Source organism: Camelus bactrianus, chromosome 17 (assembly GCF_048773025.1).
Source record: "Camelus bactrianus isolate YW-2024 breed Bactrian camel chromosome 17, ASM4877302v1, whole genome shotgun sequence".
NCBI lineage: Eukaryota > Metazoa > Chordata > Mammalia > Artiodactyla > Camelidae > Camelus > Camelus bactrianus.
This window is the reverse complement of record NC_133555.1, coordinates 45,954,850-45,969,772: the sequence shown is the minus strand read 5'-3', so window position 1 is coordinate 45,969,772 and position 14,923 is coordinate 45,954,850. Positions and strand designations below refer to the sequence as shown.

At 36.2% G+C, this 14,923-nt stretch overlaps 1 protein-coding gene across 1 annotated transcript in view; it reads left to right on the top strand.

Annotated features, from left to right (window-relative positions):
- STT3B (STT3 oligosaccharyltransferase complex catalytic subunit B) overlaps positions 1 to 14,923 on the top strand; it is an 82,792-nt gene that overhangs the window by 50,852 nt on the left and 17,017 nt on the right. Inside the window, exons 4-7 of the mRNA XM_074345357.1 lie at positions 3,418 to 3,483; positions 5,085 to 5,184; positions 12,956 to 13,054; positions 14,485 to 14,631. Of these exons, the coding sequence (XP_074201458.1) occupies positions 3,418 to 3,483; positions 5,085 to 5,184; positions 12,956 to 13,054; positions 14,485 to 14,631 (412 nt within the window). The remainder of the gene's footprint in view (positions 1 to 3,417; positions 3,484 to 5,084; positions 5,185 to 12,955; positions 13,055 to 14,484; positions 14,632 to 14,923) is intronic.

Here is a 14,923-nt window from a genome sequence, read left to right as displayed (position 1 = left end):
TTTGCTTGTTACTGTCAAGAACCTAATTTAATGTGTTTCATAAGAAATGTGAGCTTTTTTTCTGAAGTAATAGTGAGTTTTTTCCCTATAGATCGAAGTCTAATAAATTTCCTAGGTATGTCCCCAAGTTGACCCTTCTGGTAATAGTGACCTCTTCGAACATGTTGACTGACATTTTTTATTTCTGGAAAGTTGTCTATGATTATAGTTTCAAATATTAGTTTGTTTCTCTGTTCTGTTTTTCTTGAATCTTTTTCCTCTTTGAATTCCGGCTCTATCACTAGGGATTGTATAAACCTCCCCCATATCTATTTCATCAACTGTAAAACAGAAGTCGTAATAGTGCTTACCTCATATGGTTTAAGTAAGTTAATGCTTGTAAAGGTATAGAACATTGTAGGAACACAGAAAGTGATGAATGCATGTTTTTTATTGCTTCTGTTGGTACCAGCACCAAAAACAGAGCTAATGCAGATAAAATAGTACTTACAACAATGTTTATTACCATGTTGCCTCCTGTAGTTTTTTTTTTTCTTCTGTGCCTTTGTAGTCAGTCCTCTCCTTAACTCATTTTACTGGCAACCACAGATCTGCTTTCTGTCTTTATATCTTTGGATGTTTCTTTTCCAGAAAACCATATTATAGAAACAGGTAGTATGGGGTGACCCTTTGTGTCTGACTTGACTTCACTTAGTATATTATTTTTGAGAGTCATCTGTGTTGTCACATGTTTTAGTAGGTAGTTACATGTTCCTGCTGATTAATTCTGTTGTGTGGATGTTCTATACTTTGTTTTCTGGCTTTTGGCAATTACAAGTAAAGAGGCTATAAATATGTGCTTGCAGTTCTTCATATGGATGTACATTAGTCTTCCTCCTGCATAAATGCCTAGGCATGGGGTTGCTGCCTTTATAACAAGTACATGTTTAATTTTATAAAAAGCTGCCAAATGGTTTTCCAAAGTGATTGTCGTTTTGCATTCCCTCCACCAAAGTAGGAAGAGTTGCATTTATTTACTTTGTTGTATCACTAGCACATAGTTTGTTCATGTTTTTAAAATTTAGCCATTCTAATAGGTATATAGAAGTCTCTCGTGGTTTTAACTTGCTTTTCTTTAGTGAGTAGTTTTGATTATCTTTTCGTGTGCTTATATCCTGAAGCTACTCTTCTGTGGTGAAATGTCTGTTGAAACCTTTTGCCCGTGTTTTGGTTTGGTGGTTTGGTTTTTTATTACTGAATTATGAGTTCACTGTATATTCTGGAAGTAAGTCCTTTGTCAGATATTTTACATTCTCTCCCAGTCTGTGGCTTGTCTTTTAATTATTTTAACAATATCTAAGAAATTTTTAATTTTGATGAAGTCCAATTTATCATGTTTTTCTTTTACGAATCTTTCTTTTGGTGTGTCATCCAAGAAATCTTTGCCTACTCCAAAGTCACATTTTCTCATGTGTTTACTTCTAGAAATTTTAGAAAATTCAGATTTTGCATTAAGGTATGTTATCCATTTCACGTTGATTGTGGTCTGTGGTACAAGAAAAGGGCTGAGGTTCTCTTTTACGGGAATGTTGATGTCCCATTGTTCGAAAATCATTGTTGAAATGACTCTCCTTTCTCTGCTGAATTACTCAACTTGGCAGCCTTGTCAGAATAGGTTGCTAGACGTGTGGGTCTGTTTTGGCATTCTTCTGTTTTATTGAGATCTCTGTGTATGTCCTTAGACAGTACACCATGTTGTCTTGAAATCAGGAAGCATGGGTGATTTAACTTGTTCTCTTTTTTGGAATTACTTTGGCTCTTCTTAATCCTTTGCTTCATGTAAATTTTAGAATTGGCTTATCAACATCTACCCAAGCCAGCTGAGATTTTTATGAGAAGTACCTTAAATCTATAGACAGTTTGGGTAGAGTTGTTATCTTAATATGAAGTCTTCTGATCCATGAATGTGGTCTGTCTTTTCATTATTTAGGTCTTCATTTATTTCTCTCAGTTTCTACTTTGATTTTTCTAGATTATTAAGTTAGTCATTTGAGATCATCTCTTCTAATACAAGCACATAAAGGTATAGGTTACCCTCAAGCACTATTTTAGCTGCACTGCACAAACTTTTTTGAAAAATAATTTGCGTATCATAAAATTCACCCTTTTGAAGTGTACAGTTTGGTGGCTTTTATAATTATGAATAAAGTTGTAAAATGATTACTGCCTTGGAATCTCACTTTTAAATTTTTCAATATTTTAATAAACTCCCTTCCCTATTCACACTTAAGAATAGGACCCCCCTTGTTATTTTACCACAGGTAAACCTTAGCCCTTCTTTCAAAATCAGCGTGGTTTCGGGGAGGAGAGCAGAGTGTATTTTGTCATACATGTATACTAAAATATTGCATGCAAAGCAGTGTTTCATAGTCTAATAGAAGTCAGTCTCATACATCTCTTAAGTGGTGGGTGTCACCTGTGTTTGTTTTAGTGTGCTAATAGAAGCCCATTTTAAAAGTAAAGAATTCCATGAAATAAGCTCTATAAAATACTGTTAAGTTTGAATTTCCTATCAGTACATGGAGGTAACTCTCGTAATACAGAATTGCTTGTAATGGGATTTACGTCTGTCATTTCTTTAGTACACTCACTGGATTCATCTTAAACATGACCCTTTGCTCTTGGCATAAGTATTTAGAGCTTCTGTTTCTAAAATTTTAAATTCTGTTTTCTGAAGACGCTAATATATTTTGCTTTTACAGACGAACATATTGGGAATTATTTCTTGATTAGTTTTTTAAGACAATAGAGATTTGTCAACTTTCTGAACCTTCACTTACTGCAAATTGTCTTTCCAGTTCAGAATAATTGAGAGTTTTACTGATATATCATTAGGTCTTCTAGAAATTATTTTAAGAATATAAATTTATTGACAATATTGATCGTGGTATCTGAAAATTTCTAGATGATTATAAATTTTCAAAAATGGATACTCAGAATTATATATGAGTTATAGATGATCACATTCAAATGAAGAAAAGCTGCAGATTAAAGCGTTATGTCTAAGTAAACCAGTTATATAAAAATGTCGATTAACTGAACACATTGATTCTTAAAAATCTCAACTTGTTGATATTAATCATTTTAAGATAGAAAATACAACAAATGGAAAAATATAATGTGTTCCTTTTGAGATGATTCGTTTTACTAAAGACTACACAACTACAAAAAAAGAGCTGTTCCTAAAATGCCTGGCTACTCTTCAGGGTTATAAATGTGTGTATTAAGTGGATTCAAAAATCTGTGTAACCTCAGAACTTTTTTTTTAAATAATCTTCACTTTTTGTAATACAAGTTTACTAAACATTTACCATTTTTTCATTCAGCAAGAACATTTATAAACATTTTTATTATATCAGATGCTTGTTTGTTTTTTAGGTAAAATCTGTAAAAACTGGGTCAGTGTTTTGGACGATGTGCTGCTGCTTGTCATATTTCTATATGGTAAGATTTCCTATTTGAAGCCCCCTGAGGTCTAACAGGTGTGTGGCAGCTGGACCGACTCCTGCTCCCCGTCATTCCCTTCTCAGCCTGGGCTGCTTCTCCACTCCCTTTCTCCTGCCGTCTTCACCAGCTTAACTTTTGTGAAACGTATTCTTTAATTACTGCCCCTCCCTTTCCTTGTATGGACTTTGCTTTAGTGGGGAGGGCTATACTCAACCCCTCAAATAGAATATTTGCAGCAAGTGAAACAAAAAATTTTCAAATGACAGCTCTTCCCAAATAATGGTCACGTTCTCTAGGTTAACCTGTAAACAACTTACGTAATTTTTAAACAGATTACTTAAGATCGGGGTCCAGTGTTACCTCTTGAATCTCCTGCATTTCTTTTCCACAGCACAGCCTTTTTAGTAGTCTTGTGCTGAAAATTAATGATAAGCTTAGGTAACTGTGTTTTGCTTTTTAAACAGACATCATGGGATTTGTGCATCCAGATGATCCGTGCCCCTTTTAAAGCAGTTGAAGGTTAGGGCACATGCTGTGCAGTTGTACGCAGTAACAGCAAACCCTTCTCTTTCAAGTTTAGACCTAAATTTTGGGAAGAACCAGAAGTCCTCCAGTTAGGCCTGAAGTTCAGAGTAATGTTTTTGGTGAAAAATAGCATGTTACTGAAGCAGTAAAACTGATGTTCTTACGTGAATTGTAAACTGAAGACACTTTCTTATAAGTGGTTCTGAGATATTTTAGACAGGGGCAGCATTGTTAGAATACGTGTGTTAGCACACAGTCTCCTAAGGTGACTGTTGGCACACATGGTTCTTTAAAGCTTTTAGTTATTAGAGCACATGGAAGAACTTTGGTCTTGACAGACCTTTTGTGTATTACTGAGTGTACTTAAAAAGTAATAAATTCTATTGGTAAATTCTATTGGTTTGGAATAAACATAATCTTTAGAGTCTTTATTGACTCAGACTAGAACATACCTGATTTTCTGATAATAGAATTACAACTTTGTGATACAGGCTAAACGTTAAAGTGGGATCTTGATTTGTAATCCATTGGTAGGAAGTAATTTATACCTTAAATAACACCTTTTATTTTGAGGCTCTCGAGGCATATCCAGATCATCTGAGTATTCCTTTTAGTGGAGTTGACGGATGCTAATATCCATTGTTCTTATTCTCAGTGAAGTTTCTTGCAATGTGTTTATCATCAAAAATGGGGGGAGTAAAAGCTTTTTTTTCTTTTAAAAATTTGTGATGTATATTCTTAAAGTGTGTGTCTCCATGACAGTCTTTTCATTGCCAATTCACAAATTATAATGTTCTCAATGTTCTTGATAAGTTTAATTTGACCATTTCTCCAGTGAATGTAGAAAAGCATATAGGATTTATGGGATTGTATTAATTTTAATTATCAATAAAAATAAGGGAATAGGTTATTTGCAGGTTATATAAATCCATTTTTAGGTATCTCTCAGAATTGCACAAAATAATCCTAGTGTTTATATTTGTTTATTATGTTTAGATTAACATGAAAAAAACTTAACCTATTTTAAAAAGCAAATATGTAAATGATTTAACTTAGAATTTCTTTACTCATAGGTCTCCGCTTGGGGTGGTTATGTGTTTATTATCAACCTTATTCCACTACATGTATTTGTGTTGTTACTAATGCAGAGATACAGCAAGAGAGTCTATATAGGTAAGTGGTTTGATTTTGATATTTGTCAGCTTCTAAGAGGTGTTTCATATACATTCTTTTCATTGAACAGACGTTTCTGTTTTGGCCAGTACTACCCTTGAGGAGGTGAAAATAATTTTACATTTATTTTGCATTTTGTATTAATAAGAAGGGTCAGGCGTTTTTACCTAAGTTGTTAGCAACTTTCCTTTGACGAGTTTTTTTTGTTTCATTTGTAGAAATTAGTGTAGATTTGTCAACCATTTTTTCTTTAAATTTAGGGGAATGGACATTCACATATACACGTTATTCAGATTCATCTTAATGTCAGAGATGGAGCATTCTTTATGGTTTAATAAACTTTTGAAAGTTCTTTCTGTATAATATACAACAGATTGTCTTTACTCCATTTGGGCTAGTATAATAAAACCCCACAGACTGAGTAGTTTATAAACGACAGAAATGTATTTTCTCACAGTTTTGGAGGCTAGAAAGTCCAAGATCAAGGCACCAGAATGGTCACATTCTTATGTGGGCACCTTTCCTGGTTCATAGCTGGTACCTTTTTTATCCCCACATGGTGGAAGGGATGAGCAAGCTCTCTGGGGCCTCTTTTAAAAGGATGCTGATGCCTGAAGCCCTCGTTACCTCATCGCCGCCCGAAGGCCTCCTCCTAATACCATTTCCTAGGGCATTAGGTTTTCTACAGTATGAATTTGAGGGAGATGCAGACGTTCAGATCACAGCATAGACTGAGTCTTTTCTCTGCAAAATTTTAATTTGCTCTACAAGTTTTAAAACACATCTTTTGAGTAAGATGCTTAACAATAGGTGGTGTCTCAAATGTTAGAGCTCATTTTCCATGCTAGAGACAGAGCTTTTATAGGTTCAATTAATCAGAGAGAAGTTGTGATCTGAAATCAGTATTTTAGTAAAGTAATACAATTTCATTATAATAATGTTGTTGGAAAGCAGTAACAGAAAGACACGAAGCTTATTTACTTGATTAAAAAACAGTAGTTTGGCAGTTTCTCAAAAACTTGAATCATAGAGTTACCACATGACCTACAATTAGACTCCTAGTTACGTACTCTAGAGAATCGAAAATGTATATTTACACAAAAACTTACGTTAACAGCTGCATTCACTATTCATAATAGCCAGAAAGTGAAGACAGCCCGATGTCCATCAGCTGACGAGTGGATGAAGTGTGGTATGTGCACACAGTGGAGCATTATTCAGCAATAAAAAGGAAGGAAGTTCTGATGCATACTGTATCGTGAGCCTTGAAAACATTATGCCAGACATAGAAGGACATATGTTGTAGGATTCTTTCTGTATGAAATATCCAGAGCAGGCAAATCCATAAAGGCAGCAAGCAGATAGGAGACAAAAGGCAGATTTAATGATCGCCAGGGGTTTGGGGAGTAGAGGGACTGTTAATGAGTGTAGGGTTCCTTTTGGGGGTGAGGAAATGTTCTGGAATTAGAGGTGATAGTGCTATCCACAACTTTGTGAATTTAATAAAAATAAATAAATTCAGTGGTGCATTTTAAAAGGGCAGATGTTTTCAGTGTTGATTATATCAATTAAAACCAAAAATTTGTAGTATATAAATTACACTTATAGCCATTTCAGCATACTTTATAACAATCACCACTGAAATAGCACGTATGTATACATCAAGTTCATATACACCACAAACTCTCCTAACTTCTTGTATTTTAACTCATTTAATCTTCATAATCACACTGTGAGGATAGATAGTGTTACTACCCTCATGTTAGGGATGAGGAAACAAGAGAAGACATAATCTGCTCAAGATCGTGTAGCTAATAATAGAGCTGATGCCTGAACTTAGATGTTTTGGCTCCATAGCCCATGATGCAAAAAGTTACTGTAACTTGTATGCCTGCCACATAAACAGATCCCTTACTGTTGAAATACAGCAGCCTCTTTAACCTGAAAACACTGTAAATAATCATTGGGATCCAGAAAAGAAGATGACAGATTAAACAGTAGCTCTTGGCTTTTTGTTTTGAAACTGTTACAAGGGGAAAAAAAATTTTAAGTTAATTGATTATGGGGAGGAACTAAGAGTTTCTTTGTTTAATTTTAAAAATTTGGGGTCCGGATGATGTTAGGGAGAAGATTGAAGGATAGACTTTTGTGAAATGCCCCTGAATCAGGCAGAAGAAGAACTAAAGGAGAGTCACAAGTGGCTGGATAAATCCACTGTTAAAGAGGTCAAATGGGAGTATTTTCTTCCTAAAATTTAAAACATGAACAGTGACCAGCTCCTTGAGTGTTAGCACTAAGATCTAGGAAGTTGACCATAGAGGGAAGACTTGCAGTTGGTGAGTAGATCTGTCTCGTCACTTTAGAAAAGCATACAGTTAATACTACTTTGGTTGGCTTTTGAGAAAATAAGAACTATTAGACCTTTTCAGAGAGTAGAAAAATAAAACGGGTTAGGGATGCTGTGGATGTGTATGCAGGCAGATCAGTAAATATCCTATATAATTTTGTAGTGTACAGATTGTCCACCCCACCCTCCTTGTTTCTGTTTAGTTACCAAGGGGCACCATCTAATACTTTTAAATTATATTTCTCTGTTGTTTCTTTCTGCGATACTATCCTTGATTTCATTTTAGGTATCAGTATGAAATATGTTTGCTATTTTTAAAAGTTGCAATTAAGTGTCTCTCCACTCAAGTGTTTTGAAAAGTCACTTCTTGCTGCTTTTACAAATAGAGCTTATAAAATTCTCTGCATAGTTTATGATGAGCAAAATTCCCTACGTAGTTTATAATGAGCAGCGTCCTTGAAGAATAAAAATTCTTTTTCTCATTATGCATATCTGTTAAGTTAGTCATTCTGTTTTCTCTCTACTGGTCAAGAAGAATCCTTGAGGTTTTTGTTTGTTTGTTTTGGGGGAGGGGGTTATAAGCTTTAATTCATGTAAGTTTCTTACTATTTTTCACCCTGCTTACTTACCAAGGTTCACAGTAATCAAATGGTAACATATCTTTATTAATCAAAGGCTTCAACAGTCTTACATGCCTTTAATCATATTTATTAATAATAAAGCAAAATTGAATTTAAAGTATTTTCTTACTATGCTGAGTACTATTTTGGCTGAGAGAGAAAGGGGTTGGCAAAGGAATATGAACCGGGAGATAAAGCAAACAGCAGCTTAGAAATCCTAAAGTGGATCACAGTTAACGGAAATACGATACTCACACAACTTTTTCTAACCTTATGTAAGTAGAAGGAAGTACAGCAGTCATTGAAAAGCACGAAGGGTCCCGTCAGCATAAATTATGATACTTTGTCAGGAACAGAGAAGGTACTTAAAGGTTAGCTTGGGGAACAGCAGAAGCTCCTTGAAAACAAAATTTCTATGGAACTCAAATCAGATGTTTTATTTTATAGAACAGTTGATCTGTGCACCTTAAGTCAATGACAGTGGTTTATTTCTTCTCTGTATCAGTCTGGTCCCACCCCTTACCCTTGGTGGAGGGAAAATAAGTAAGAGTGAGACGTTTAGGTTCCACTCCTGGAGAGTACTCAGACAATAATCAAACAGAACAACAGACCTTGTGTATGACTTCCTAATGGTAATTTTTGGGGAATTCTGTCACATGGGAAGTGAGAGGTGCAGTAGTGAGTGCCAGTAACTGTACTTCCACAGGATGGCAGTGTGGTAACGTTTTCATGATGTAATAAGTGATTTACAACATTGTTGGTGTTGTCCACTTTCTCAGAGCTCACTACTTTGGTGGAAAGCTTTCTTCTTCTGGTTTAAAAGGTAGGAAAAGTCAGTTAATGTGGATGGGTAGAAGGTTGTAAGAGATGTGGGAGTAGTTTGGTCAAGTTTCATCGAGCGTTCGTAGGAAGAATTGGTGGAGAATGAGTGATACGTGTTCGTGTTGTTGAGGTCTCCTGGGAACGTGAGGGACTGTGCAGGTGGTGCCGACCGCCCCCTCGGTGCTCTCGTCAGCAAGGGGAACTCTCTCGCTCTGACTTCCCATGGAGCAGGGCTTTTCCACCAGTGTCACAGGTACTTGCTTCCTTGTATTGTGGTTATGTGCGTACATCTCTGGTTTTCTCAATTAGGTATCCAACTCTTAGAGGATAGGACTGATCTTAATAAGATTTTATATTTTTAGCATGTCTTGACCATAATAGACAAAAAACTTAATATTTGAATGAATTAATTAAAGAGATGCTATGGTACAGAGACTGGAGAAAAACATGTTTCCACTTTGCAGTGGAGATTGTGTTTATTTTTAAGAACTGAGAGTTACTTCACTATTTCTTAATGCTCAAGCATATCTACCTCTTTTCTGTGTTTTAAAGCATGGGTTTGTAAATGGGACTTAAGTTGAGGTATGGAGATGTGTATCTAATGTTACAGGCTCAGGGAGAAGGGCAGTATTAAGCAAGATGGATCTGTGATATTTTACGTTTTGTATTACTTGGCAGGCGATCCTGAATGTAATAGTGTTAAAAAACAAAATTCAGCGGTGTAAACTTTTAAATGTCTAATTGGCTTTATTAACGATTCATGAATTGGGGGGGGCATCGCATCTAGCAAGTAGAAAGGAGCCCAGAGGGCTGGACAAGGGGAGAGGCTCTTAAAGGCAAGACAAGGAGTTCTTAAATAGAATTTCAGACTTAGGTTACCTACCTGTTGGGGGTGGAGAGGATCTGTGTGGCAGATTACCGTGTCTTTCTTGGGGTGGGGATAGAAAGAATTAGCTCATTGGTGCTGGCCAAAAAATTCCACACAGACGGGTTAGGACTACATTCCAGGGTTGGGGGGGGGGGGTTAGCTGCAGTTCGGGTTAGGCATTAAGTCCTGATTTTAGCACCAAGTGACTCTGTTTTGAGCCTGTCATTTCTTTTTACCTGTGTAAAGGTTCATCTGTGTGTAGAGAGTACCGTGAGAGAAGAGCTACTATCCCTCGTGTAAACATCTCAGTATCAGCGATCAAAACAGGGGAGGTGCGAATCTAGTCCTCTTAAGAGAAAAGAGTTATCTTTGGATTATTGCGTATGTCACATTTATCAGCTTTCATGTCATTGGTCCATATTAGTAGGTATAAATGAGGTTTATTTGGATAGAGGAATATTCTTAGGTAAAATATTGTTGAGAACTTGTCTGTTTGTTCAGCTATGTTTGACAGTAACCTGTATTTACAAAGTAATGTTTAAAAATCAAAGTCCCACCTGACCTTTTTTGTGTCTCCTGAGATTGAATTTCTTTTTCTTAAACTCATTTCCATCACTCTTTATATTAACTTGAACTTTTGCACATCTACTTATGTATAAAGTGTTTTCTTCTTTACTAATGACCATAAATGTCTCAGCAAAATTGCATAAAACTACTGAAATGAGAATATTCTTCTTCAAGAATAATCTTCTCATTTTGAATATGCCTGGAAATGAACTTGAGCAAATTCCTGAGAGGGAAGCTTCATTGAGCTTCCGAGCAAGTGATGGAATATGATGTGGGTACCCACCATGTATGTGTGTTTGTCCACACTGCCTCCACGTGATTATTTCTGGAAAATATGACTTAATGGGAAGTAAACAGGCTAGAAACTTTCACTCTTTCCTGGTTTTGTTTTTGTTTTTTTAAATAATGTATTATCTTTACAATTAAGAACAAACCATGGAGACAGATGCAGATTTGTTTGCCTCGCACTGGAATAGAGGGAATGGGGACAACTGCTTAATGAGTGAGTGTTGGGTTTTCTTTGGGGGTGATGAAGATGTTTGAGGACTCCAGTCCTCAGTCCTCCAGAGAGGCAGTGGCTGCACAGCGCTGTGAATGTACCAACTGCCCTGCCCTTAAATTGTTTACTTTAAAATGATTGTATGTGACTTTGACCTCAGGTTTTTAAAAGAGACTTCACTTATTTGTTCAACGTGTGCCATTTTTCACCTCTAATCCAAATTCTGTGGCAGTGTTTCAACAGTCAGTGTTCATTTGTGTTTATAGGAAAGAAATCCAGCCTCAGAGGTGACTGGAGTGTTTGGACGTAACTAGGCTTAACTATAATTAAAATACGTAAATGACATAAGGCTTTCTCAGGCTTGGCCGTTCTAATTGTGCCTTTGTGTGTTCAGTATTTGTCTGGGGTTTAATTTCTCGGCTCTAGGTGTCTAAAAGGCCTGTTGATTGTGGAATCTTAGCTTGTTGTCATTGGAGGGGGCTCTACAAATCTCGTACAAATCCCTCATTCCGTAGTGAGGAAACCAACTTTGTTGTTAAGTAGTGGTTTGAGATCATGTAATGACCTTGTTACCATTTTTTCTCTAATTCTGCCCCTGCAAGTCTTTGAGCGCCTATAAACGCTGGTTTGTAAAAGAAATGTGTTGATATTAGAAAACCCATTAAAGAAATCGGTTGACAGTTCAAATATATGTGACATAGAATTCTTACTTACATTTACTTAACTTTTTACTGTATTTGTATTCAAGTATCTCATTGAGGGTAATTCTATACCAACATTAATATGCCTGGAAAGTCCGTCATTGGATGGGTTACTTCTCCAGCCTTCTCTCAGCAACCAGGTCTCTGTTAGCTTGAGGTCATCAGAAACTTTATTCACATATGTTGGTCCTTCCTGTTAAATTTACTTGTGCTTCTTACTGTTTTCTAATACGGAGGTCATCTCTCATCAGACAGCCTGAAAGGCGACTTAACAGTTGAATCATTAGCCCATAATTTACCTTCTGTAGATGGGCTTCTTTTAAAAGCAAATAAGCACTCTTCCTCAGCAGAGCCGGGTGAAGCTGCACCGTGTGTCACACACGGGTGCGTTGCGGTGACAGTGTTCATGCAGTCTTTTTCCTCATAGAGCATTTCATGTGTCAACAGCTAAGTAATGACTGTGCTTCACACAGTCATGTGAATAAGCTTTATAAATGGGATGGTTTTCACATTAACTTATTTCAGATGAGATTTAACTTCATTTCAAAATGATTTTTGTTTACAGTGATTCCACGTAGTTTCTCCATAATCAACTTGTCTGTTAGTGATCTGTGAACACCTAAATGCAAAAACAAACCTGTTATACAAATTGTAACCCCTCCCCAATTTGCCTGTACATTTAGGTTGATGTGAGTCAAGAATACTGTAGTATATTCAATGCCAAGAGCAAGCGAATTTTCTTTATTAGACCCCAGTAAATTCAGTGACTGACCTGTTCTATGGCTTGACTTCTGTGTACTTTGTTCTTTAATCACAGAAAACTTAGTGGACGGACATAAGGTTTTTTTTCCTAACTGGTTAAGCACTGTACAGAAAGTGTTAGGAGACTGAAAGGGGTGTGACGACTTGAGAGCTTTTGAGACGATAGCAGCCATTACATGTGATGATAAGTATTCATTGGGTCATGCAGGCTTTGGATTAATGCCAATAGGAATGGTGTTTACTTATTGGATTTATATATTTATTACATGGCTTCCTGGGTCACATCAATAATTATGAATGACAGACTGAAAAAAAAAACCTGATTCCGTTTTGGGGAGAGGAAAACAACACCCGTCTCCTAAGCTGCTCTGGATATTTTGTTAAAAAAAAAAAGTAGTGAAAGTGGCAGAAAGAATTTCATGGCTTATAATGTATGATTAACCATCAAATATGTTTCAAATAGATTCTATTCTTAAAATAAGTTTAGCTAAAACATTGCTAAAAGCACATGCTGTGTGTATATTTATGTTTGGAGTACTTAATGGTGGTAGTAAATTGCCCTTGTTTCCTGTTTTGTCTCTGTAGCATATAGCACTTTCTATATTGTGGGCTTAATATTATCCATGCAGATACCCTTTGTGGGATTCCAGCCGATCAGAACAAGTGAACACATGGCAGCTGCAGGTATGAAACATACTTATTTTCTTGCTTCTAAAGAATGTATGGATGTATGACTGGCCAGCCTTCAAGTAAATGAAGGGTTCTTTGGGGGTTTTGTTGTTGTTAATTTTCACACTGGTTCTAAACATCACCACTATAAAATATGACTATCATGGAGTTTATTGAGACTTTCTGATACTGTGTTCCTAAAAGTGCCTGTCTTCCCAGCCACTGCTGTTGTGAAAAGGCAAAACACTCCTTTTTGCAAACACTAAAAAACATTTGCTTTGTATAACCAAATATTAAATAGTGTATCTGTACACTGAGTTCTCATGTCACCAGATTTAGATGGAGCATTTCATTTTTATGTTCCTTACATCTCACTAAAATATTGTGTCTGTAGCTACTAACTGGAATTAATGGCTTTTATATTGATTATAAAGTCATGTAATTCCTCTCCCTAAAGCAGAGAACTTTGCCATTATTAATCTGGGTCCAAATAACAAGATATAAAGGGAGATATGCAAATAAAACTTTATCAGAGATTCTCCACACAAGGCCCGTGACATATAGGAAATCCATGGGTGGTTATTTTGTTGGTAACATTTTATAAAAATCGGTATATTTAACTTTGATATTCTGTAGCCTTTATCACCACATTCTCAGTGAAAATCTTGAACCATCACCCTCCCCCCAAAAAGTTAAGAACCTACACCATATAGCAATTTAAAATCTGTGAAATAGTTTTACTTACATATTTAATTTGACTTTTATAAAATTAGCAAGTAGTAATCTGAGAGAGAAATGTATACTCAGTTTTTAGTATATAATTGTGTATAACAGTGTCTTTGTAGATTTACAGTCACCGGAGTCTTTATGCATATCTGTTACTACATTTCCCAAATTCTAAATCTTTGATAATACTTATTTAACCACTCTAAAATGAACTTTTAAAAATAACCCTTACTACTACGTTTTCTTAAAGAAAAAGCAGTATTCTAAGTGAATTAGGGTTCTCATTGTCCCACAACTGTAAACAATAACTGTATATCAGGAGTCTTCTGATCCAGGTCATTTGTGTTCTTAAGTAAATCTGAGGATTATTTTTTAATGTTATTTCTTTATTTTCTTTTTTTCCTAGAAAACATATTACTAAAATATGGGACAAAGGGTGGAATTTAATGTACTAAATAGTCTCCAGTTATTGAAATGAGATGTTTCTTCCCCGGTCCATATACGGGGAGTCTGGTTATTTTGGGAAAAAAATGTGTAACAGAATTTTTTAGATGTGTTAATTGGTTACCTGTCATCTGACAAAGGAAATGTCAGGTCAGATGACAAGTCTCTGAGTGAGCGTTGCAGGGTCTTCTAAGACGGCCTTCCAGATTAGCGTTCCTCAACGTCCTTGAAAAAGCGCCTTGTTGATTACTTACGCGAACCTTCTCTGTAACCAGGCGTCTTTGCGCTGCTGCAAGCCTATGCCTTCTTGCAGTATCTGAGAGACCGCTTAACAAAGCAGGAGTTCCAGACCCTGTTCTTCCTGGGAGTCTCGCTAGCTGCCGGCGCTGTGTTCCTCAGTGTCATCTACTTGACTTACACAGGTGGGTGTTACCACCTGTAGGGTGTGCGGCTTGTTGCTAGGTCTTGCAGAAGCTAACTCCTTTACACATTTTGTACCTGTGCCGCGTATCCTGGTAGGTCAGATACTGCGGTTGTATTCTCTACAAGCTGTGAAAATAATAGTCAATGGTTCTAAAATCCGAATGGCACTACAAATTTTGGGGGTTTTTTGACAGTAAATTCTTTTTAAAGGTATTCCGTCTGTCAGATTAATGTACCAGCCTTGCTCATAAAATCATGAATTACTTGACAGAAGTAAAAGACGTTTAAAAT